The sequence below is a fragment of the Callorhinchus milii genome, unplaced genomic scaffold (assembly GCF_018977255.1).
Source record: "Callorhinchus milii isolate IMCB2004 unplaced genomic scaffold, IMCB_Cmil_1.0 Scaffold7, whole genome shotgun sequence".
NCBI lineage: Eukaryota > Metazoa > Chordata > Chondrichthyes > Chimaeriformes > Callorhinchidae > Callorhinchus > Callorhinchus milii.
Genome location: NW_024704748.1, coordinates 1,051,956 through 1,076,628, shown reverse-complemented (window position 1 = coordinate 1,076,628; position 24,673 = coordinate 1,051,956). Strand labels below are relative to the sequence as shown.

Here is a 24,673-nt window from a genome sequence, read left to right as displayed (position 1 = left end):
ATAAAAACCAGTGGCTGGGAACAGGTCAGGCAGCATCTGTGGAGAGAGGAAAATGAGTTAAGGTTTCAGGTCAATGATCTTTTGTCAGAACTTTAAGATCCTGACCTTGTTTTTTAAAACTGTCCAAGGTTCACCTCCAGATCTCCTCCCACTCCAGCCTCCCCCACCCCGAGCCCCTTCCCCTCCCCCTCCAGCCTCCTGTCCCCCTCCAGCCTCCCCTCCACCTCCAGCCCTCCCCTCCTCCTCCACCCTCCCCTCACCCTCGAGCCCTCCTCTTCCCCTCCAGCCCTCCTCCCCCTCTTCTCACCTGGGCTATTCCTCACGCCCCACTACTCTCCGCCCTTACCTTCTTGGGCACTTCCAAAATCTCTCCTTCTTCCCCCCTTTAAATCTCTCCTAAAAGCAAAGTTTTTGTACCTTGCTACTGTTTACCATTGCTCACGCTCCCCTTTGGCTGCTTGCTGCTCAGCTCCACATGTGTCTGGCGTTATATGGAGCATTCCTTCATATGACAGACGCTATTCAGTGCAATAGATCTGACTCTGATTTGACTCTTGGTGTTTAACTATTTCTGATTCTGGTAAGAAAAAACAGTTCAGAACAACCACTGATCCGATGTCCATAACTAAACGGTCCTAAACTAAACCAACCATCCAGATATGAGGTGATTTAACCTGCGTCAGAATAAGACCAGTTACTTACTGGTCCAGAACCATTAACTTGGGTGGCTTTCTGACTACTAATTGTGCCTGTCCTCCTCACTCCCTCACCCTCCCCCAAAAATCCTTTTTATATTTTTCTTTTCAAGTTTTTGTCTGATTCCCTTCCAAAAGCTGTAGCAAATAGCTTGTAAAAGGCAAGTATTGGTTATGGCTGACCTCCCCACGAGAGTTTACAGACAGCAGAACGGGCCAATACAATGTCTGCTGGAACGAGACACGCTTTAAGCACGGCAAGGAGATTCCATACTTATCGGACTTTCACTTAAACAACTAGTAATGTCAGCAAGTGTAGGCTAACCTAAATACATCCATCTGACTCAGCTGGTAGCACTCTCAGAAGGTTGTGAATTCAAACCTCGACAACCCAGTGGGAAAGTATTGGAACCCTCCCTCTATCCCTCCGCCGTGCCCCTGCCTTCCCCATCTTCAGGTCATGCTCAAAGACCTTCTCCAGCCCTTATCGCCGTGCTCCGCCACCGTCAAGCGCTCTGGGCTGCTACCCTGTGTGAGGGGTGCTATGTATAAGTTGTTGTTGTTTGAGGTGCCATCGTTCGATGGAGACATGTCCCCAGCTCCCATCTTCCTTTTCTGTCCGGGTGGAAATTAAAAGATTCCATTGCACAGTTTGAAAAGAGAAGGGAGTTTTGCCCAGTCACGAGTCCTCCTATATTTTGCGGGCGAAACGCAGCAGCCAATTGGGCACAGCAGCGTCCCACAAACAGTCGTGGATTGAGTGATCAAATTTTCTTTAAAAAATCATTTTTGCAAGGGATTATTACCACTCGAAAAGCAGGTCAACCGGGTTCCTTTTTACTGCTGGTAAACAGAGGCACGTGAAGTAAGGAAACTTGCCTAAGTTTTAGCCCTGCCCGGGAATCCAAACCAGGTCCTCTGGCTTGTGAGGCGAGCGCTCTGACTACTACACTGCAGGACTCCACACTTATTTTTGTGTTTCCCTTCCAGAAACATAACATAACATTGATGGGTTATGGAGGGAGCAGGTGGCCAGATGAAATGGGGGGTAGGGGTGGTGAAATTGGCCCACGGGTCGCCAGTTGGACCACCCTGTAACCGTTCCCTTTTACCCCACTCCTCTCACCCCCACTTCACACCTCCGACCTTGAGGATACTCACTGCGCTTCACCATCCACAAAACTAAAGGTTAACATAATTGCTTGCATTGTTTACTGCAAGTGTTCGAGAGCTAATTAATCATCGGCCGTTTTCTTGGTTTCCTGCAGCACGTGATGCCCTCGCCGGCAGACATCCCATGCTGAAAACCCGACCTTTGTCACAAGCCTCGAGATCAGCGAAGGTGAAGGCGAGAAGCTGTGCAGGTGAGAGCGAGAGCGTAATTACACTTGATTAAAGGCTTCACAGTTTGCCAGCTACATTGATGCCTTAATGGCCTGACCCACATTTATCACGAAGCACAGAGAGCATCGCGCTGTCTTCTGGCGTGAGTATCTCCTCTCCACAGGTTGTCGTTACCCAAGGCTGATCAGCCCAACCGCAAGTTGTAAGTCAAAATAAAGAATTACAACAGTGGGAGAGCGAGCCCCAGCACAGACATGATGAGGAGAGAAAGCAAGGAATGGGGTTAACGTAGAGAGCTCCAGTGAGGGAGTGAGCCCCAGCACAGACACCATGGGGAGAGAGAGAGAGCCGAGAATGGGGTTAGAGTAGAGAGCTCCAGTGGGGGAGCGAGCATCAGCACAGACACGATGGGAGAGAGAGAGAGAGAGAGCAGGGAATGGGGGGATTAGAGTAGAGCGCTCCAGTGGGGGAGCGAGCATCAGCACAGACACGATGGGGAGAGAGAGAGAGAGCAGGGAATGGGGTTAGAGTAGAGAGCTCCAGTGGGAGACAAAGTACCAGTATAAATACAATGAGCCACCAACCTCATGTGCTGGAAACGTTCTCTAAATATGTAAACTATGTAAAGTATGTAAACATTTCTACTGTTGGGACACTGCTTGCACCAAACCAGATAACCTGCTGGCCATTAAGTGTTGAGGTTTGATGATTGAAAATAGATCTCTCCCGTCCCCAACAAACTCTCTCTCTCTGTTTTCCAACAACAACCACAGCCTTAATTTATACAGCACGCCTCACATAGGGTAGCATTCCAGAGTACTTGGAAGGAGCCAGAGGAAGAGGGGGGTAGAGCGAGGGATGTATGGGATCTAATAATAATCCTTGCATTTAATGTAGCGCCTTATCGCATCTTCAAAGCACTTCACAGATTTTGCAGTAAAGTGTAGTGACTATATTTTTTGGGAGAGACACATTGAGTGTTCGGGCAGCTGTAATCGGGCGTTGAAGGGACCGTGATTACATTGTTACGCTCGATTAATATTCTCTGTCTGTTTATTTGTTTAGTGTGAGAGCACAGGCAGCACAAATGTACAATTTTTCGTTCAATTAAAAACATTCCATTACAAAAGAGAGTCCCAAGGCATCCTCGTTCTCATGGCTCCGAATGATTATCTAACCCACAGATGGATCGCTCCCCCACCCAAATGCTTGACTCGACAACAGCCGAGATACGATTTGTTTCCAAATTACCATATAATTTGCCCGTTGTCACAAAAATTACATAAAACGTGTGAATCTCACTCCTTCCCAAAACTTCAGGAAACAACTGAAAAATAAGCTCAGGTTCTCAACTTCTCAAAAGATTTTCAATATCCTATCCCTCGACTTCTAATGGCTGTAAAGTGTCAGCACTCTCCCCTCTGGATCAAGTGATTAAGTAGTGATGCCGGACAAGTTTTTTGAGTTAAAAGTCTATGATAAAACTCCTTGTTTTTGATATAGCGCCTTATCGAGTCGTTCAGATGTCTCCAAGCTCGTCTCAGAATGTACTGAGAAGTGAACTGACTGTATATTTTGTGGGAGAAACACGGCAGCCGATTGCTAGGCTGGTGCTGGAGGGAGTGTGCGGTGTCGGAGGTGCTACGCTTTGGATGAGATGATAAACCAAAGTCCCGGCCAAGAATCTCCCAAATAAAATGGTCGTTCACTCCAGGTTATTCCACAGATGTTGACGCCAGCAAATTGGCTTGTACATTTGCCTACAAACAGATAATCACTGCACTTAACAGCATTTACCTGTGCAGCACTTTTGAGTCAATTTGCTGTAATAGGCTCTGGATGGCATATAAAGCTTTACATCTGCACCACCTGTTGGCTCATTATGGTTTGAACCAAACAGTGGCATTAATTCTTGGCTTATAGTCCACGGGAGACGCAGCTCATTAGCATTCTCTTTACGGGGAAACATTTGGAGTGATGCGCTGTCGGCTTCGCAGTGTTCCCTTGTTTCAGTGAGTAGTTGTCACGACCGTCATTTTGCCAGCGTTCCCCCCGTGGCTGGATGTGACTGCTCACATTGACACCTAGTGGTTTGGACCGGAACTGTTTTTTTTTCTCCCCAGCCGAGTGTCTTAACACGTGCGGAAACCCCTCACCGTTGCTCAAGGGTCTCCAAACCCAACCCAGAATTCCCTGCATCCCACCTACACATAATAATAATAATAATAATAATCCTTGCATTTGATATAGCGCTTTTCACGTCGGGAGGACGTCCCAAAGCGCTTCACAGAACACACTGTAAAGTGAATTGACTGTATATTTGTGGGCGCGGCAGCCAATTGCGCACAGCAATGTCCCACAAACAGTCGTAGATTGAAAATGACCAATTTATTATTATTTTTTTTTTTTGGAGGGATTATTATTAGCCGTGTGGAGTAAGGAAACTTGCCCTAGGTTTCGCCCTGACTGGAATTGAACTCAGGTCTCTCACTTGCAAAGCGAGTGCTCTAACCACTGAGCTACAGGACTCCACAACCATGTGCACTTACCGGCCAGCTGCAATGAATCGCGGGAAACATAGTCTTGAACCATTGCCTGATGCGCAAAAGAACTTCCATTTCCTGCGATTCAACGCTTGCTGGTAAGCAAGCTGGTAACATGGAGCCTGGAGAGAGATTGTTGGAATGGAATGCGCTCTCTCTCTCTCTCTCTCTCCCTGGAGAGACGCCCCCTGTTTACCTAATTCTAGAAAGTATTAGGCGCAGGTTGGCAAGAGCCAAGGCTTGGGGGGGATCCCAGAGTGCGTGTTAGGGCAACTGCTGGAGTCTAACCATCTAAAACCACATAGCTTGCCATTGAGAGCATTGTCTGACGAGCTTTCCCGGTGCTTGTCCAACAACAACAACTTGCATTTACATAGCGCCCCTCGTGCAGGGTAGCGTCCCAGAGCGCTATACTGGATGAGATCAGCTAGGGCCAGAGCTGCAATAGCTCATGGAGGATTCGGACGATCACAAAAGATTCGGATGATAAAGCCCCTTCGGCCCGTTTGATCTCATCCTTCCACAATAAGCATCTTTCTATTACAGCATCAAGCTACTTCTTCAATGGGTTTAATTAGCAATGAATCACTATTTGGTTAATGACCTTTTATAGCAGCAGGTTATCCTCCATATCAGGCTCCACTGGATCCATGTGCCCCAACGGAATGATTTCAAGCTCCTCGCCCTCACTTGTAAATCCCTTTATAATGCAGCACCTATCTATCTCTGTGATCTCCTCTGCTCGTCCCCTCTCTCTGCTCAGAAAACCTTTGTCTGCTGAACGCCCTAATCTATTCCTTCAGCAAATACACCCCTGACCTAAGGAACTCAGTCCCCCCACCCATCTGTCTTGCCCTCCTTTGTCTTTAAATCCTACCCAAAAACCTCCCTTTCCAGGCGACCCTGTGTTTCACCTCCCCAATTCCATGCACCATCTGCTTGAAGCATTCTGAGACGCCCGATGTGAAGGGCAGTGGTGGTTGGTGTTGTTGTTTGTTGTTGTGAGTCAGCAAGTCATGGTTTATCCTCCATGTGAAACTCAAGTCGGAGAGACATTACATTAGTGTTGCTGCCTGCCTGGGGTCAGTGTTTGATCAACATGGATCTGAAGATGATTCGGTCCTAAAGCTCCGGGGGGGCGGGGGGGGGTTAGATCTCCGAGCGATTTGACCGAGCTGTGGGGCGGCAGGTAACTCACCACCCGTTACTGTAACGAGACGCTCAGCTCCTGTACCCACCTTTGGGGCAGCATGAAGCTGGGTATTGATCCACACAAAATGTCATGTTGTGTGGTGATGCCCATGTGCTTTCACAAAGCATCGCTGCTGACAGTCAGCAGCTGCAGATTTGAAGGTCACGGCTGGCGATCGGAATCCCATATGGCTCTTCTCCTGTTCTTCACACCACTCGGTTAGTGTTCTACACGCTGTTTGTAAAGTCCTGTTACCCTCCCATGTGCTTTTCTCTGCACTCGTTTCGCCTGCACAATCAATAAACAGTCAATTCACTTTACATTATATTCTGTGAAGCGCTTTGAGATGTGATAAGGCGCTGTATCAAATGCAAGGATTATTATTATTATTACAGCAATTAGGAAGGCTAATATCATGTTAGCGTTTATTGCAAAGGGGTTAGAGTACAAGTAGGGAAGTCTTATTGCAATTGTATAGGTTGTATTGTATTGGTGAGACCGCACCTGCAATACTGTGTGCAGTTTTGGTCACCTTATCTAAGAAAGGATATACTCGTCTTAGAGGAGGTACAATGTACATTCACTCGGTTGTTTTCTGGGATGAGGGGGTGACCCATGAGGAGAGGTTGAGTAGACCAGGCCTATATTCTAGAATATTGAAGAATTAGAGGTGATCTTATAGAAACCTATAAGATTCTTAAGGGTCTTGACAGGGTAGATAGTGTGGGACTGTTTCCCCTGGTTGGTGAATCTAAAACTAGGATCATAGTCTCAGGATTAAAGGTCAGCCCTTTAGAACTGAGTTGAGAAAACATTTCTTCACTCAGAGGGTAGTGAATTTATGGAAATCTCTACCCCAAAGGCTGTGGATGCTCAGTCATTGAACATATTCAAGACTGAGGTTGATAGATTTCTAAAGGATAGAAGGATTAAGGGGTATGGGGATAGGGCGGGTAAATGGAATTAGGTTAGAAGATCAGCCATGATCTTATCAAATGGCGGGGCAGCTCAAGGGGCCGAATGGCCTACTCCTGCTCCTATTTCTTATGTTCTTATGTACTGTGCACTGACCAGCACCTGAATGATGTGGAAGAATGATGATAATTGTATTTAGAAGTGACGTCATTGTATTCAGTACAAGCGTTTAACTGTATTTAAACGTCCAGAGGATCTGTGTGTGTGTGTGTGTGTGTGTGTGAGAGTGATATCATTTTCATGGCAGATAATTATCCATCGCCATGTTCAGTGCCACATCTTCATGGATGGACATAGATGGAGTGAGGAGGAAGTTCCTGGTATCAGACAACATTACATTCGACTCATCTGCAACAGAAAATAAAAATCCATTGTAAGAAACCAAAACATGGGGGTAACAGGACTTTGTGAACACTCTGGACACCATGGAGGATGTTTAACACGAAGACTGGAAAATTATTGCAGTTCTTCGTCACACAATCATGGCATCAAAATTGCATAACCCTCCAAAGTTAGTCCTTTGAAGTCCTGCAGCATGTTCGTTAAAGCACTCGCCTCACAAGCGAGAGGACCTGGGTTCAAATCCCAGGCAGGGTGAAAAGTTTCTTTACTTCACACATCTCTGTTTACCTAGTAGTAAGTAGGAACCCAGGACTTGATGCTATATCAAATGTAAGATCAATTGGCGGATTGCTTTTCCAGGGTTAATAATCCCTTCAAAAAAAAAAATAATTTGTTTACTCAATCTACAACTGCTTGTGAAACACTGCCGTGCGCAAATGGCTGCCACATTTCGCCCACAAAATATACAGTCAATTCACTTTACAGCGCTTCAAGACATCTCAAAGTCATCTCAAAGACATCTCAAAGAATATACTGTAAAGTGAATTGACTGTTTATGTTTTGGGCGAAACGCGGCAGCCAATTGGGCATAGCAGCGTCCCATAAACAGTCGTGGATTGAAGTGACCAAATTATTATTATTTTAATTTTTTTGGAATGGATTATTAAAAACCTCTAAAAAGCAATTGGCCAATCGACTAACAACCGGTTTGGCAGTTTGTTCTGAATCCACCCCCTTCAATCGCAGGCCTTGTCCTCTGGTTCTACTGTTCAGTACAAGATAAAACAGCTTATTTTGGTCGACATGATCTATTCCCTTCAGAATCTTAAAGTCTGTAATCATATCAACCCTCAACCTTCTCGTCTCCAGCGTGAATATGCCCAGTTTATCTAATCGCCCCTCATAGTCAATCCCTCCATCCCCTCAATCATGTTGGTTGCCCTCCTCTGTATCCTCTTTATTTGCCGCAATATCCTTTTAAAATTGCAGTGACCAGAACTGCCCACAGTATTCTAAGTGCGGTCGCACAGGTGATTTATGAAGTGGCGGATCACCCCACTATTTTGGCTCACTGTTTGCCCTTTTAATATAGCTCCCAGTCCATAAACTGCGTCCCTCCACTGCACCACCAGGCTTGTCCTATGATCCATCAAGTTGTTGATGTTTCTCCAAGCAGGGCAGAAATAATTTGGAGTGAGTTTTNGAGTATACTGTATGGTATAGCTGTAATCCTGTCATCAAACAGTACATTACAGCTCTCCAAGGCAGAGGCTTTCCCTGAAAGTCAAATGCTCAGTGTCACCATCTGAATTGCTTCCCCACATCCCACCACCTACAAGTAGCCCTTCTGATGAAATGTGTGCCCGAAACCTTAAACTGTTTTTCTTTTATTTGGATCTGGCTCCTGTGGATTGCGAAGTTTGTATTTACTTCAGTTTGCCACGTACTGATAGGGGAGGTGGTTTTAATAGTAGCTAAAAGTTTACAGTCAAACTGGCTTGATCCCTGCAAAATAAGTGACTGGGAATAATCAATCCCACAGCATCTCACAGGGCAGGGCGAAACCTTAGGCATATTTCCTTACTCCACACTCCTCTGTTTACCTAGCAGTAACTAGGAATCCAGTTGTTAGTCGATTGGCAGATCACTTTCCGAGGGTAATAATCCCTTCAAAACAATAATAATAATAATAAATTGGTCACTCAATCCACAACTGTGTTTGGAACATTGCTGCATGCAATTGGCTGCCTAGTTTTGCCCACAAAATATACAATAAACTTGACTTTACCCTATATTCTGTGAAACGTTTTGAGACGTTCCAACAACATGATAAGGCGCTATATCAAATGGAAGGATTATTATTATTATCACAGACCCACCATCCCCATGCAGTCCAGTGGCGAAAAGATAAATATTAACCTTTCATAGATTAATTATAGTCCTTGCATTTGTGGAGTCCTGCAGCTCAATGGTCAGTGCACTCGCCTGGCAAGCGATTCCCACCAGAGTGAAGCCTTGGGCAAGTTTCCTTACTCCACATGCATGATAATAATCCCTCAAGAAAGAAAAATAATAATAATTTGGTCACTCATTCAATGACTGTTTGTGGGACGCTGCTGTGCAAAATTGGCTGCCATGTTTCGCCCACAAAATATACCGTCAGTTCACTTTACAGCATATTCTGTGAAGGGCTTTGAGATGTCTAGAAGATGTGAAAAGCGCTATATCAAATGCAAGGATTATTATTATTATTTGATACAGAGCCTATAAGAACATCCATGTGTAGATAGTATATATGTGTCTGTGTGTGGATTTCTCAGTCTGGTTTGTAGACTCTTAATATGGTGATAGTTCACCGCTTGTGTCAGACACCAGGCTGACCAAAAAAAGCATCAAAACATTTCACAGACATTTCCAGGTAATTTCTGTGAAGTGCGTTGACTGTATGTTTGTATGCAAACACACCAACCATTTTGCATAGAAAAATCACATACCTGAAGTAAATTTCCACTTCATCTGGATGCTTGTTGGTCCACAAACAACCACCATATAATTATATTTATGTAGAGCCTTTGACGTCGGGAGGACATCCCAAGGTGCTGGACAATCAGTGTTTCGGACCCGAGCTGGGGGTCGGGATCAGGGAGGGTGGAGGGCAGGGGGGGGAAGCAGGGTGAAGAGGAGGGTCTTGAAGGGAGGGTGCGAGACGGGCAGGATGGAGTTCCAGATGGTGGGGGTAGAGTGGCAGAAGGCCCACCCGCCATGGTGGGGCGGGGGAGGTGGAGGACGTGAAGCAGTCCGGAGCCCGCTGAGCGGAAGGAGTAGGCAGGATGGAAGAAGGTTAGGAGGTCACAGAGGTTGGGGGGAGCAAGGCCATGGAGGGCTTTGAAGGTGAGGACCAGGATCTTGAACTGTATCCTCTGTGTGATGGGAAACCAGTGGAGTCAGGCGAGGATGGGGTGATAGGGTCATGGAGCCTAGTGCGGGAGGACACGAGCTGCAGAGTTCTGGATGATCTGCATGGGAACCATCACCAACAACAACAAACTGCATTTATACAGCGCCTCAAACGTCAGGAGGACTTCCCAAGGCGTTGGACAATGAGGTGTTTGCCTACGAGCTGTGGGTTGGGATCAGAGAGGGTTGTGGGGACGGGACAGGGTGGGGTGGGGGTGGAGGAGGGAAGATGACCGATCGAAAAGGAAGGTCTTGAGAAGGTGAAGGGAAACTCCCTTTCCTTTTCCAGTAGTGTTGCTGTATCTGTATGGGGCTTGAACCCGCAATCAACTGAGCCACAACAGCAACAGCAGCAAAATTATATTTGTATAGCGCCTCTCACATCAGGAGGACGTCCCAAGGCACTGAACACTATTTGAAAATGGTGGCGCCATCCTTGGGCCTAGTCTCTGCCGTGACCAGTTTAGTGAGTGTTGCAATGATCTGAGCTGGGATCTCAGTGCTGCAGCGTTCCAGCCATTGGGAGAAATGTCCTTTCCCATTGAAAGGTCATCCCTGATTTGGCAATGTGTAATAAATGGGTTGACTAGCGCACTGCAGTCATATTGGTGGGGACAAAAACTGGGCTATTTGTATGCGCCCTCGCCTCCTGCTCACACTAGACAGATGGATAGTTATTTGAATCATTAATTTTTAAAGAAAAAAAATTAATTTCCTGTCAGGCTTCAGCAAATCTGATTTTTTTGGTGTGGGGGTGGGGGTGGGGGGGCGAGAAGGTGGTAAATACACGAGCAGAACGTGTGATGAAACTCAACACAGCAACTTAGCGCAGTGTGAAGAAAGCCGTGTGTGCATAAAAAAACCACTGCAATAAAAATCCCAAATAATATTCTCACTTTTCCATTAAATCCAAGTGTATTACCAGGACAGATTTAGTGACCTCCAAATGGTAAAATATAGCCGTGCTTCCAGAAAACAGAGCGAGGAGGGGGGTGGAATTGAGATAGTCCTATCCTGATTTTCACTGCAATCCCCTTTCAGCTTTTTTACCAAGTGATTTACCAAAACACAGTAATTGAAAAGAAATGCAATTTGCTTTATGTGGTCGTAACTGATATGTATACTTGTGTAAAATGAGCTATTATCTTTGAGTTATGGTTCTGATCGCTATCAGTGTGCTTTGCTGCCTGTTTCTGTCAGCAGCAAAGTTCAGCTCTTTGTGGATTCGAAGGGCGTATGAGATAATTTGGTTTCATTGGCTTCTCTTTTTCTCTTCTTTTCTCCCCTCTCCTCCCCCCCCCCGCTCCCCCTTTAGATTTTCTCTTGTCCACGAAGGAGAGGCCACAGACTAGCGCCGTGCTTGCCAGGCGCCTGGTCATCGGAGCCCTGGGAGTGAAAAGCAAACAGACCAAAGAGGAGCGGGAGGCTGAGCGGAAAAAACTGCAGGAAGCCAGAGGTGAACCTTTGTATATATGGTAGAGTGAGCCCACACAGTGGAACGTAGGAACAGGAGGAGGCCATTCATCCCCTCGAGCCTATTCCGCCAATCTATAAGATCATGGTTGACCAGTACCTCAACTCCAATTGCCCGCCCTTGCCCCATATCCCTTAATACCCTGACTTAACAGTCTATCCACCTCTGTCTAGACAATGTGAATGGATTCAGAATCCAAGGCTTTTGGTGGAGAGAGTTCCAGATTTCCACTCGCTTTTGTGTAAAAAACTGTCTCGTGATTTCACTCCTAAATGGCCTGGCTCTAATTTTAATATGATGCCCTTGTTCTGGATTCCCCACCAGAGGAAGTAGCTTCTCTGAGTGTATGAACATGAATTAGGTGCTGGGGTTGGGAGAGACGTTAAACCAAGGTCCTGTCTGCCTGTTCAGGTGGATGTTAAAAGATCCCATGGCATTATTCGAAAAGAGAAGTTTCTTCTCTCCTGGTGTCCTGGCCAACAATCCCCCAGATAAAATCGGTCTCACTCACTCATATGGCGCATCACTTTCCGAGGGTAATAATCCCTTAACAGATAATCCCTTAACAAATAAAAAAATAAATATAATAATAATTTGGTCACTCAATCCACAACTGTTTGTAGGACGCTGCGGTGTGCAATTGGCTGCCGCGTTTCGCCCACAAAATGCACAGTCACTCCACTTTACAGTGAAGCGCTTTTGAGACGTCTCGAAAATGTAATAAGGCGCTGTGTCAAATGCAAGAATTATTTTTATTATTATCGTGAAACACCTCTGTGAAGCCTTCTCTCAATCAAAATTAATGATGGAAATACCCGAGAACGGTTTCTGTCAGTAGATGAGCCACACAGAGCAGGAAGGTCCAGTCTTGATCTCCACTCTGATCTGTTAGCTGATCTCAGTCGCGTCGCGGTTGGAAACTTGCCGTTGGCTCCAAAAGGCGTTAACATTACCGAAAGGCTGCACGGTGCTCGGCAGGTAAAATAGGAAGTAATTCACACTGCTGCTTTTAACGTCTTTGTCAGACTAAATCCTCTTTACTGTGGTGGTCACATAATGGTGGAGGCAGTTACATCGGGGACATTAATCTATCAGTGTTGATGTCAGCGATATCAATGGCATAGAGCTTCCCGGCACTCAGTGCCTATTGGGACTCAGGCTGGGAGCACCGTGCCTGCCAACTGGATAGGAAATATTATAGATTAACATGGGAAAGATTTCTGGGCAGTAATGACCCCTCTTGAGGTTCAGGTTTAGTGTTTACGAGCTCCTGTGAAGCCCTGTGCCTTGTACTATTTGCCCAGTTTCCAGTACCCTGTGTGTATTGCTACGGGGGATCATTTTTCTGTCCTTTTCCTCTGCTGGAGTAAAGTGAATGGACTGTATGTATTGTGGGCAAAACCCAGCAGCCAATCGCGCACAGCAGCGTCCCACAACCAGTCGTGGATTGAGGTGACCAAATTATTTTGTATTTATTTTGAAAGAATTATTGCCCCCGGAAATGCGATCCGCCAATCGACTAACAACCGGGTTCCTACTTGCTACTGGGTAACCAGAGGCGTGTGGAGTAAGGAAACTTGCCCAATGTTTCGCCCTGATAGGAATTGAACCAGATCCTGTCGCTTGCGAGGCGAGTGCTCTAATCACTGAGCTACAGGACTATATATTGTATCCAGAGATATTATTTATATATGTCTTCTGGGCCCTGGCGAGCAATCCCCCCGATTCAGAAATAAATTTATCTTCACTTCACGCACAAATTGGCTGTCGTGTTCAACTGCAAATACAGCACCACACTTTACAGTGAATACCTCAAAACGCTTTGAGACATCCTCCCGTCATGAAAGGCGCTGTATCAAATGAAACAGCAACTTTCTGTTACATAGCGCCTTGGACATTGGACAACTGTCTCAAAAGAGGTTCACAGAGATGGTGGGGAGCAGGTGAGGGAGATTTTAAGGGTATTGACCAAAGAGACAGAGAGAGTTTGGTAAACCTGAATTCTGATACGAAAGGTATGAGAGTCAAATACTGACATGCACCTGTTTGGCGAGTGCGGTTAAACAAACTACCCTTGCATCCAAACTCAGAAAGTTCAAAACTTTGAGCTTTGCCTGAATCTCAGGTGCTGACATTTGCACAATATTGTTCTGGTTAAGGGCGAACATCTTGTCTGATTCCGGGAGACGGAGCAGAGATTTCAGCAGAGTTTCACTGAGACCTTAGAGGTCGGTGATAAAATGGTTTATTAAAAAGAAATGTGGGCTTTAATAAATCAGCAGCAGATGGAATTGATTCAGTGACACTTAAAGAGAGGAAGGTGGAGTGTGAGTTGCTGCCATCAGATGTTTTCATAGCTCGTTGGACACAGCAGCGATGCCAAAAGTACTGGAAAAAGTCATTCACTTTATGCCCATCTACCACCAAGGTCAAAGCATGATCTTGAGCATTGCAGGCTTGTTGATTTTATATGTATTTGGGGAGGAGAAATGTTAGCCTATTAAAACAAGTAGTTAAAGTGTGTTTAAAGAGCGACTGCAATGATGACAAGCCACAAATCTATTGTAAGTGCTGAGGCTGGTGTGGGGCTGTGAGACCAGCGCCTTGGGACGTCTTACCGACGTGAAGAGTGCTATACAAGTGTAATTTGTTGTTGTTGTTGATAGTGAAGCTGGTTTGGGAGTAACATTTGTGTTCAATGCACTTTTAGTTATGGGGATCTTTCCTGCTGGAACTGCGCATCACCGGCAATACTGAACTGGACTTTTTAAAAATAGTTTTCTTATAAATTTCAGCAGTGGAGAAGCACAGTGTAGTGGTTAGCGCACTCGCCTCGCAAGTGAGAAGACTCCGGTTTGATTCCCGGTCGGGGAAAAGCCTTAGGCAAGTTTCCTTACTCCACATGCCTGTTTACCTCGCACTAAAGTAGGAACCCAGTTGTTAGTTAATTGGCGGGTGACTTTCTGGGGATAATTATCCTTTCAAGAAAATGTGGTCATTGAACCCACGACTGTTTGTGGGACAGTTCGGCTGGCTCCGACCTCCTGCTTGTCCCATGTGCCCTCCCCTCCATCATCAATGGCTGCGCTTTCAGCCACTACGCCCCAATGCTTTGGAACTCTCTCCCCCAATCTGTCCACCTTGCCCCCTCCTTCCCCTCTTTTAGATTGCTACTGAAGACCTTCCTCTTCGACCGTGCTTATAGTCATCTCCACCTGGCTCGGCATCAGGCTCCGCCACTGGTAAGCGCTCTGAGACGCTGCCCCGAGTGAAGGGCGTGGTGTAAATACAAGTTGTTGCATTACAGGGGTTAGGGTTGAGTATGGGGAAAAGTGTGGTCAATGACGATATGTGGCTAGTTCCGCCTGTGACTCCTCTCGTGATTTACTGCCTCAGCCACTAGGTGAGGCTGTGCAATAAGATTTACCGTCTCCAGTAATTCCAACCAAATCACGCGCTGCCAGTTATTTTTTACACATATATATACACAATAAAAATCCAATCGAAGTTAATCTTTGGAGCTTGCGAGCAAAATTATTTTTATATTTATACAACTGAGCCGGGAGGCTGTTTATCTAGCTGACTGCTTCTCCCCAGAGGCTAATAAATAGCAAGTGTGGTTAATGGAAAACCTGTAAGAGCAAGTCAGTTACGTTTTAAAACCGATCTGCGGAATATTCTGGTTTATTTCCACTTAGATTTTGTTTTATTTTCTTTAATGTTGTTCAATCTCCCGATCGGGACTGATCCAGGCTGACGCTCCAGCCAGCACATCGTCAGAGATGCAGTCCTTCCGATCAGACATTGAATCGTGGAGCCCCGTAGTGTAGTAGTTAGTGCGTTCACCTCGCAAGCAAGAGGATCGAGGTTTCAATCCCGGGCGGGGCAATACCTTAGGCCAGGTTCCTTACTCTCCTCTCCTCTCCTCTCACCTCAACCTTCACGGCTCTGGTTCAGATTGTACCTCACACCGTCTCCACTTCATCTCCACAAACGGCTTCTCCTCCAGCCCCCGCACCGTCTCGTGTGGTGTTCCTCAGGGCTCTGTCCTTGGTCCCCTCCTCTTCAATATCTATATGGCTCCCTCTTGGTGACATCATCCACAAACATGAGGTCAACTTCCACATGTATGCGGATGACACCCAACTCTACCTCTCTGCCTCCACCCTCGACTCCAGGACCACTGCTGTCCTGATAGAATGTCTGTCAGACATCAAGTCCTGGATGAGAGATAACTTTCTTCAGTTGAACGTCAACAAGACCGAGGCTCTCCTGTTGGCTCCCGTCAGTGTCTCCTCACCTCAGACGCTGACATCCATGGGTGCACACTCCACTTGCTAAGCCAGTCCGGAACATTGGCATCTTGTTTGACCCTCAACTTTCCCTTCTCCCTCGCCTCCTTCAAGATCCCTTTCATCCCCCTTCCCTCATGGTCAAAGAGGAGGGTCCGTCTGTCTTATCTGTCTCTCAACCCATTAACTTTTTCAACAAAGCCTCCCTTAAATCTGACTGGTTCTCTCGCTCTCTCGTTCGTTCTCTCTGATTTTTTTTATCATTATTACTTTCTATTTCCTGTGCAGCGAGGCCCAACAAAATGCCTACGGCAACAGATTCGAATATAAAAGTGCTGAGCAGGCAGGCTTTCCAGGGAACTGGGACAGAGAGAGAGAGAAAGAGAGAGAAATTTGCGTACGTCAGGGTCATTCACTCAAACCCACGTCATTGTGTGTGTGATTTTTCTGTTTGCCTGTTTTGGAGACGCAGGATTGAAAATCACATCCAGAGGCGGCTCCAAACAACTTGACGGAAAATCAATATGAGCATCCCAGGTTATGCATAAATCAGGAGCTTTCAGGGCAAGGATTATTATTATTATTAAAGGTCCTCCGTCAACTCTTCCCCCAACCACACCCCCCCGCCCTTAACTAGAGTTCTGCTCCCTTGCGCTTCAATCCTCAACAATTATGATTTTGCTTTTACTCTCTCTTCTCTCTCAGTTCGATAGATGTCGTTTATCAGGTGTATTATTATTATGTATTGAACAAAGCCTGAACCTTAGCACTCAGTGAGCGAGCTACCTGCAGTGTTCACCGAGTTGAAATGCAATCCATCTCCTCTCATTCATGTTTGAGACATAAATAATGTGTGTCAGCCTGGCGCAGTGGTAGTGCTCGTCTCTCTCTCTCTTTCGCTCACCTCTAAGTCAGAAGGTTGTGGGTTCAAGCTCCACCTCAGCACTTGGAATCACATAGTCTAAAGTGAGGCTCCAACGCAGAGCTGGGGGTCTGTTTGCATTGTCAGAGATGCCGTCCTTCGGATGAGACATTAAACTGAGGTCCTATTTTTCTGTTCAGGTGGATGTTAAAGCTCCCGTGGTGCTATTGGAAATGAGAAGAGAGTTTCTCTCTCCTGGTGTCCTGGCCAACAATCCCCCAAATAAAATTGGTCACTCACTACACGACTGTATGTGGGACACTGCTGTGCGACTGGCTGCTGTCTTTCACCCGCAAAAACACAGTCACGACACTTCACAGTATACCCTGTGAAGCGCTTTGAGACATCCCAACAAAATGATAAGGCACTGCATCAAATGCAAGGATTATTGTTATTATTAATAATAATATTGACTTGTGTGTTAAACGCTCCTAGCTTGATATGTTTTTAGAACTCTTGGCCTGTTCAATTAGAGAGTCGTTTGATTTTTTGGGGTATATAATTGTTGACACCCGTTACACAGTCTCGCCATTACACTCATTTATGCACAGTAATGAAATAAGCTTAAAGTAGTAATTTGGGGGTTGTCTTCCCAATGGGCGAACCAACTTAACTCGATAAGAACTGCCTCCTTCCCCCATTTTACCCCCGAGATGTGAATCCCAGTGGCTGAGATTCCCATTGAGGTGTTTACCTACCAGGCATCTTGGATACAGTCGGTCGGACCTTTGCCTTAATGTGTGTACGTTTGTGACCATGTGATTCCTGCCACAAAGAAGGATAAACAGCTTGAGAATTTGTGGAACGTTTAACTGCTACTGGGATAAATCTCTGGCACGGCAACAGGAGGAAGCTATTCACTGTTACCACGATATCTACTTACCATGCTGTCTGTCGCTCACTTTTGAACGTCTCAGTCAACTCCACCTCTGGCCTTTTAAGCCATATTCCCAGGACCCTTTGTGTAAATTACTGGACTCCTCTTTCACCTCTTTCTTATCTTAAGTTTAAGGGAATTTTCCACTTGTCCTGGATTCCCCCAAATTCTTTCTCCATCTGTCAACCAATACCCTTCATTGGATGCATGGACGATCTTTGAATTATAATAATAATAATAATAATAATAATCCTTGCATTTGATATAGTGCCTTGTCACGGCTTCAAGGATATATACTAAAGTGGAGTGACTGTATTTTGTGGGTGAGTCCCAGATACAGTCGTGGATTGAGTGACCCCTGGAAAGTGATCCGCTAATCAACTAATACCCGGGTTCCTGCTTATTGCTCGGTAAACAGAGGCCAGTGAAGTAAGAAACCTGTTTGTAACTTGCCCGGGAATCGAACCCAGGACCTCTCGCTAGCAAAGCGAGTGCTCTAGCCACTATGCTATGGGAATCTGCAACTCAATAGCAATTAAGGCATAATTGTGTACGTGTTCATGCAGAATTGCGCAATGCAAACATCTTCATTTGGGAACTGCCTACTTTTTTAAAAAAAAGTGAGTTAAAGATTTTTTCAAAATTCTTTCAATTGTAAGACGCTGCTCCCTCTCTCTCTCTCTCTCTCTCTCTGTGGCTAACTTCTAAGTCAATTAAATCGGATCATTGTCCTGGGCAGCGATGCTCCATATCAATTAGTTATTCACTTGACAGTGTTGTGTGGAGCCTTGCTGTGCGCATTGTGACTGCAGCTTTTACTGCAAAAACACACAGCATTTCTGGCTGAAATTTTGCAATGTTACAGAAGCAAAAATGCCAGGATTGTTTTATCCCTTTGTATACCGGGCCACGGTCCTAGCTAGCGTTCATTTAGAAACATTAGATGTATAAAGTAGTCTCATATTCCTTTCTCCGAACATGCTCATGGGTGGAATGCAGTGCAGTGAGCCCAAGGCGCTCGCTCTCTCTCTCTCTCTCTCTCACACGGTGAAGTGGGTGTTTAATGCCTCAGAACCCATCACACTGCTCTCCCTTCACAACTTCAACTGCATCACTTCCTCCAGGGAGCACATTCCATGTGCAGTAAAAATTCTGTGGGCGAAACACAGCAGCCAATTGCACTTATCAGTGTCCCACAAACAATCATGGATTGAGTGACCAAATTCTGATTTATATTCTTTAAATTTGTTTTTTTGAAGGGATTATTATCCCCAGAAAAGCAATCCACCAGCTGACAAACAACCGGGTTCCTACTTCCTGCTCGGTATCGCTTATTTTTTGTGGGGGGGATGGGGGGGTCTGTCTGACTCACGCGGAAACCCATCACCGTTGCTTAAGAGTCTCCAAACCAAGCTGAGAATTCCATACATCCCTCCCACACATGGAAATCCCAGAGAGAGATTGTTGGAATGGAATGCGCTCTCTCTCTCCTCCCCCCCCCCCCCCAGGAGGAACGCATCCTGTTTACCTAATTCCGGAGAGTATTAGGCACAGGTTGACAAGAGCCAAGGCTTGGGGGCCCCAGAGTGTGTGTTGGGGTAACTGCTGGCGTCTAACCAGTTAAACGGCATAGTTTGCCATTGATATCACTATCTGGCCAGCTTTCCCGCTGGTTGTCCAGCTCAGACCACCCTACCCGTTATGGCTTTGGTGGCTGCAGGGTTCACAGGAGCTGAGGAGGAGGATTCTCGGACTGGTCACCGGGAAGAGCAGCAACCGAGCCACAAAAGCAAGAAATAAAACCTTTGATAATCCTGGCATTTGATGTAGCGCCTTATCAGGTCACCAAGACATCTCAAAGCACTTCACTGGATTTACTGTCAACTGCAGTGATGGTGTATTTTGTGAGTGAAACACGGCAGCCAGTTTTTTCGCACAGCAGCGTCGCACAAACAACAATATCCCAGAGTGAGGGAGCATTGCCTCAGTTGAATCTCTTGACAGTAAAGTTTTGGTGAAATCTCCGAGCTCTGCTGGGTTTTCTAGATCTGTGTGTTTTTTCAGCTGAGCAGAGCTGTCTTGTCAGGCAGTGTTGAGGCTGGGTGGCGGGTGGGGTGCAGTTACCAAGCAGTCCGCGTGCTGTAAATCCTACCTTGTAACCACATTTCAGCTGGAGCTAAAGTGGCTCACAGGTCAGGGCACTTTCCCTCTGGTAAATAAATACGGTTTGTTTTGCTGGAAAACCACGGCCTCCCCACCCTCCCTGCACTATATTTCAAGCACTGGTTGGAATGATTTCAAAAACATTCGGTGCCTTTGTAGAAGGACGTTGCTGGGTTACTTACTGTCTGACCTTCTGAGTTTGGCTGATACCTGACCGCATCCTCGTCCTGTTCCCTTTCCTCAGCAGCAGTTTAGTCACGGGGGGGGTTGGGGGGGGTGGTGGAGTTACGAAGGAGTCACTTGTGTTAACTTTATAGCTGATTTGCTTCACCTGTGGAATATTTGTTGCTTTGCACATTGCATAGAATGTGGAATGGTTAGAGCACTCGCCTCGCACGCGAGAGGACCTGGGGTTTGATTCCCGTCAGGGCGAAACCTTAGGCAAGTTTCCTTACTCCACACGCCTCTGTTTACCAGAACCTGGTTGTTACTTGATTGGCGGATCACTTTTCCAGGGGATAATAATCACAGAGGGTAATAATCACGACTGTTTGTGGGACATTACTGTGGGTAATTGGCTGCTGGGTTTCGCCCACAAAATATACAGTCAATTCACTTTACAACAACAACAACAAAATTGCATATGTATAGCACCTTTTACGTTGGGAGAACATCCCAAGGCGCTGGATAGTCAGAGTTTTTTTATACTTTACAGTATATTTCTTTACAGTATAATTTGTGAAGCGCTTTGAGACGTCTTGAAGACACTCTATCAAATGCAAGGATTAAGCGGCTTTGACTACAGGGTGTCCACACAGTCCTGTCACCTCCATGTTTGTTTCCTATAATGCACTGAGCAACATGCAGAAGAATGATAATAATTTAGAAGTGACTTCATTGTATTCAGTACAAGTGTTTAACTGTATTTAGATGTCGAGAGGGTCCGGGTCAGTATGTGGGTGGCAGAGTTCTGAATGAAATACATCTCCGACAGCTTGTTTCAGCTCCTCTGTAGTTAGTGTCATTACACTGTTTTGTAAGCGGGGGGGTAACAGGACTTTGTGGACACACTGTAGACAGGACCCAGGGCTTGGCAACCCTCTGCATGGCTTGTTATATGGGCGAGTTTAGTATTTTAATAGATTTATTTTCGATTCGTTATATTTTGATAGCCATTAGGAGTGAGTCTCCTGTGGGTTCCTGCCGGCGGAACTCAAAAGTTGCTGAGCAGCGAAGCTAAATACCTGACAATTCTTTAAATATTCCCTGTGAGTGAATGGGCTGGACACTGAGCTCAGACTTACACAACCCTGTGTGAGCAGGAATGTGTTGTGAGTTCGCCTCTGCCTGGCCTGGCTGGAATGTTAAGACTGCAGCTCTTGCTTTGAATCCATCTCCCAGAGGGAGGAAGCGTTCTCCGCTCAGCTCCACCTGAAAACATAAAGACCAAACGGCTGAGACTAATAATAATAATAATCCTTATTACAGCCGAGTCCCCACAAACAGTCGTGGGTTGAAGTGACCGATTTTTTTTCTAAAAAGGAATTATTTGGGGTCCAATGTGCAATATTTCTCAATGGGATTCCATAACAAGGAACGTGAGGCACACAAATGAGGGAAGCAGGAGAATGTATGGCCTCTAGGAGATGTAAATGGGATAGAGGGTCAGGCTCAGAGGTGTCAACAGCATTTCCAGTTAATCCTTATGTGCAAACAATAATCCCTGCATTTGACATTGTGGAGACGTCTTAAAGCGCTTCACAGGATGCACTGTATATTTTGTGGACGAATTTGGGGTCATGTCTCCCCCAGGTGGGGGGGGGGGGGGGTTGACTCCCTGCTCCCCGGTCACCATCTCTCTTTGTTTGCAGACCAGAGACGCCTCGTGGCCAAACAGATCGAGGACGCCTGGGAGGGAAGGTAACCCGGCAGCACGTCCCGCAACCCACCGCGGCGAGCGAGGGGCACAGACTCTGCACCGATTCCTCCCTGTCGGCAAACCCTCGGCTGAAGAGGGGAGAGAGAGAGAGGGAGGGAGAGAAAACTGTCTTCAACAGCTTCGGTCACTTGGCGAGCCTTATACACTGTCTTTATGATGTTCACAGCACCTGAACTCTGCACACGGGAGAGACTGGCTGAGTGGGGTGGGGGGGTGGGTGAGGGGGCAACTAGCCACGTTGAACATCCATTCCAAATGAACCCGCGGCTTGTTTGAGGAAGCAGAGTACAAAAACTAGGGTGTGTTTGAGAGAAGGAGAGAGAGAGAAGTGTGCGTGTGTGAGAGAGAGGCTTTTATTCTTAGAGGAACAGACGGAGATGCTTAGGAAATGGGTGATTTTCTATGTGCTGCTTAAGCAGGAATGCTCTGAAGGTGCTTTCATTCATTCACAAAATGCCGTGTGTTACATTGGCAGTAGCTCACACATAAGAGCCAGTTGTTGCAGGCGGCTGTTACAGGGCACCAGGGCTGCTTCACTGGGTTGACCTGTTCCCTGGGAGAAAGGGATCAGATCGACAGCTGTGGAAATTCTTTCAGTTTTGTCCGGGAAAAGAACACAAGGAATCCTGGAACTTGCAAGTAAACGGCTCCTTCCCCACACCCACCCGCCCACAACCACTGCTCTCACAGATACTCCCAAAGGAGTCATCCATCACCACCATTCAAACCAGCCCCCTCTCGCCCCCCCAAACACGCACACACATACAAACACACACAGATCTCATGGAGTCCTGTAGCGTAGTGGTCAGCACGCTGCCTCGCAAGTGAGAGGACCCCGGATTCGATTCCCGGGCTGGGCGAAAGCTTAAGCAAATTTCCTTACTCCACTCCACACCCCTGTTTACCCAGCAGTAAGCAGGAACCCAGTTGTTAGTCAATCGTGGTTCGCTTTCCGGGTTAATAATCTCTCTCATTTGGTCACTCAATCTACGTCTGTTCATAGGACACTGCTGTGCGCAATTGGCTGCCGCGTTTCGCCCACAAAATACACTTTACAACAACAATAATCCTTGCATTTGATATAGTGCTTTTCACGTCTTCTCGACGTCTGAAAGCGCTTCACAGAATATACTGTAAAGTGAATTGATTGTATATTTGTAACTACAATATATTCCGTGAAGCGCTTGTGAGATGTGTCAATAAGGCACTATATCAAATGCAAGAGTTATTTTTAATCCTGACGTCGTGTTAACATATCACTGATTCCCCAACTAAACACACAAACAAGTGAGATGGCTACTCGTGTGAGCTTGACTATGTGAGTTTGTGTGTGTGTGAGAGTGTGCCTTTATGTATTTGTGTGTTTATGCAGAAACACGGTGTATAAGAGTCTGTGTTTGGCTTTGCACTGACACTTCTGTGTTTTTTAGTCCAGTTAAATGACGCCGCTGTGAATAGTATTTTTATAAACATAATATCCAGCTTGTGTTTTTTGTCAATCTGCCTTCATCCTCACTTTCAAGGCCATCCATGAGCTTTCTAACCCTAACCCTACCTCTCTGACCTGCTGACTGGCTACCAACCTGCCCACTTCCTCTGTTCAGCGGGCTCTGGCCTGCTCCATGTCTCCTGCCCGACCTGCCCTACCATCGGTGGCCGGGCTTTCAGCCGCTCGCCCCCATCTCACGGTTCCTTCACCTCGCTTCCTCCCTCGCCTCCTTCAAGGCCAATCTCAAGACACTTCTCTTTGACCATGACTTCAGTCGCCCTCCCACCTCTCTGCCTTCCCTCATCCTTAATCCCCCCACACGCCCCCATGCTCGGGTTCCGACACCTGACTGTCCAGTGCCTTGGGACGTCCTCCCAAGGTGAAAGACGCTCTTTGTGGAGTCCTGTAAGACGCTCTATAAATGTCATTTTGTTGTTGTCAGTCAGCAGGGAGAATGGAGCCTTTGAAATTGCCCTATTTCATGACAATTTGGTATAAGGTATATCTGAAGTGCAATTCACATCTGGCTTCCCACACTGACTGACGGGTGTCCTATGAGCATTTTCAGTGACATCATTGGCCAACCAGAAAACCAGAACTATTGCGTGGCCATTTTTGTCATTTCCCCCCAGCTCCGCGCCCCCTACTCCCCCCAACCCTGAATAACAGGATTACATTGACTGGCAATGGGACAGACTTCACTCGGTTTATTTCAATAGTATTTGACACCAAAGAACATGGTCACTCTGAATTTTTACTTTTACCCTTTGCTCTCACAAGAAGGAGGTATTTATAGAAAAACTCTGTCTGTTCCATTCCCCTGCTCTCTCTCTCCCCCCATCGTGTCTTTGCTGATGCTCCCCCATTGGAGCTCTCTTCTCTAACCCCATTCCCTGCTCTCTCCCCATGCATTTTGATATTATTTTTCCATACTTTAATTGCCTTTTTCCTTATTTCAATTGCCTTTTAATTGCTGTTATGAACATTAACAACCATTGCTGATTCCATATTCCAATATTTCTGCTAAACTCCCCTTTTCCTGATGATAGACAGTTTATGTGCTTTGGTGACTGACTTTGAGTTAAAAATAGATTTTCTCTGATTACCTTTAACCAAAACATTCATCATTTTAAAAAAACAATCATTTAGATTTATCCTCATGACAACAGCCCCAACTGTTCAATCCTCTCTTTATAAAAACCCATTCAGTACTGGTAACATCTGAGTCATAGGAAAACATAGGAACAGGAGGAGGCCATTCAGCCCCTCAAGCCTGTTCAACCATTCTATAAAGTCATCGCTAATCTGTACCTTGATGCAAATGCCCGCCCCTGCCCCATATCCCTTGATACCCTGAGCTAACAGCTATCTATCCACCTCAGTCTTGAAAATGTGAATGGATCCAGCCGTAATCCACAGCTTTTTGGGGGGAGGGTTCCAGATTCTCACTAGCCTTCGGGTGAAAAAC

The 24,673-nt window shown here is 46.2% G+C and overlaps 1 protein-coding gene across 2 annotated transcripts in view; it reads left to right on the top strand.

Moving 5' to 3' along the window:
* r3hcc1l (R3H domain and coiled-coil containing 1-like) overlaps window positions 1-22,499 on the top strand; it is a 93,737-nt gene extending 71,238 nt beyond the window's left edge. For both annotated transcript variants that reach the window (XM_007910755.2, XM_042336811.1), the window contains exons 5-7: window positions 1,964-2,059; window positions 11,365-11,505; window positions 21,649-22,499. In XM_007910755.2, coding sequence (XP_007908946.2) covers window positions 1,964-2,059; window positions 11,365-11,505; window positions 21,649-21,701 — 290 coding nt within the window. In that variant the 3' untranslated portion in view covers window positions 21,702-22,499. The remainder of the gene's footprint in view (window positions 1-1,963; window positions 2,060-11,364; window positions 11,506-21,648) is intronic.
* The last annotated feature ends 2,174 nt before the right edge of the window (window positions 22,500-24,673 follow it).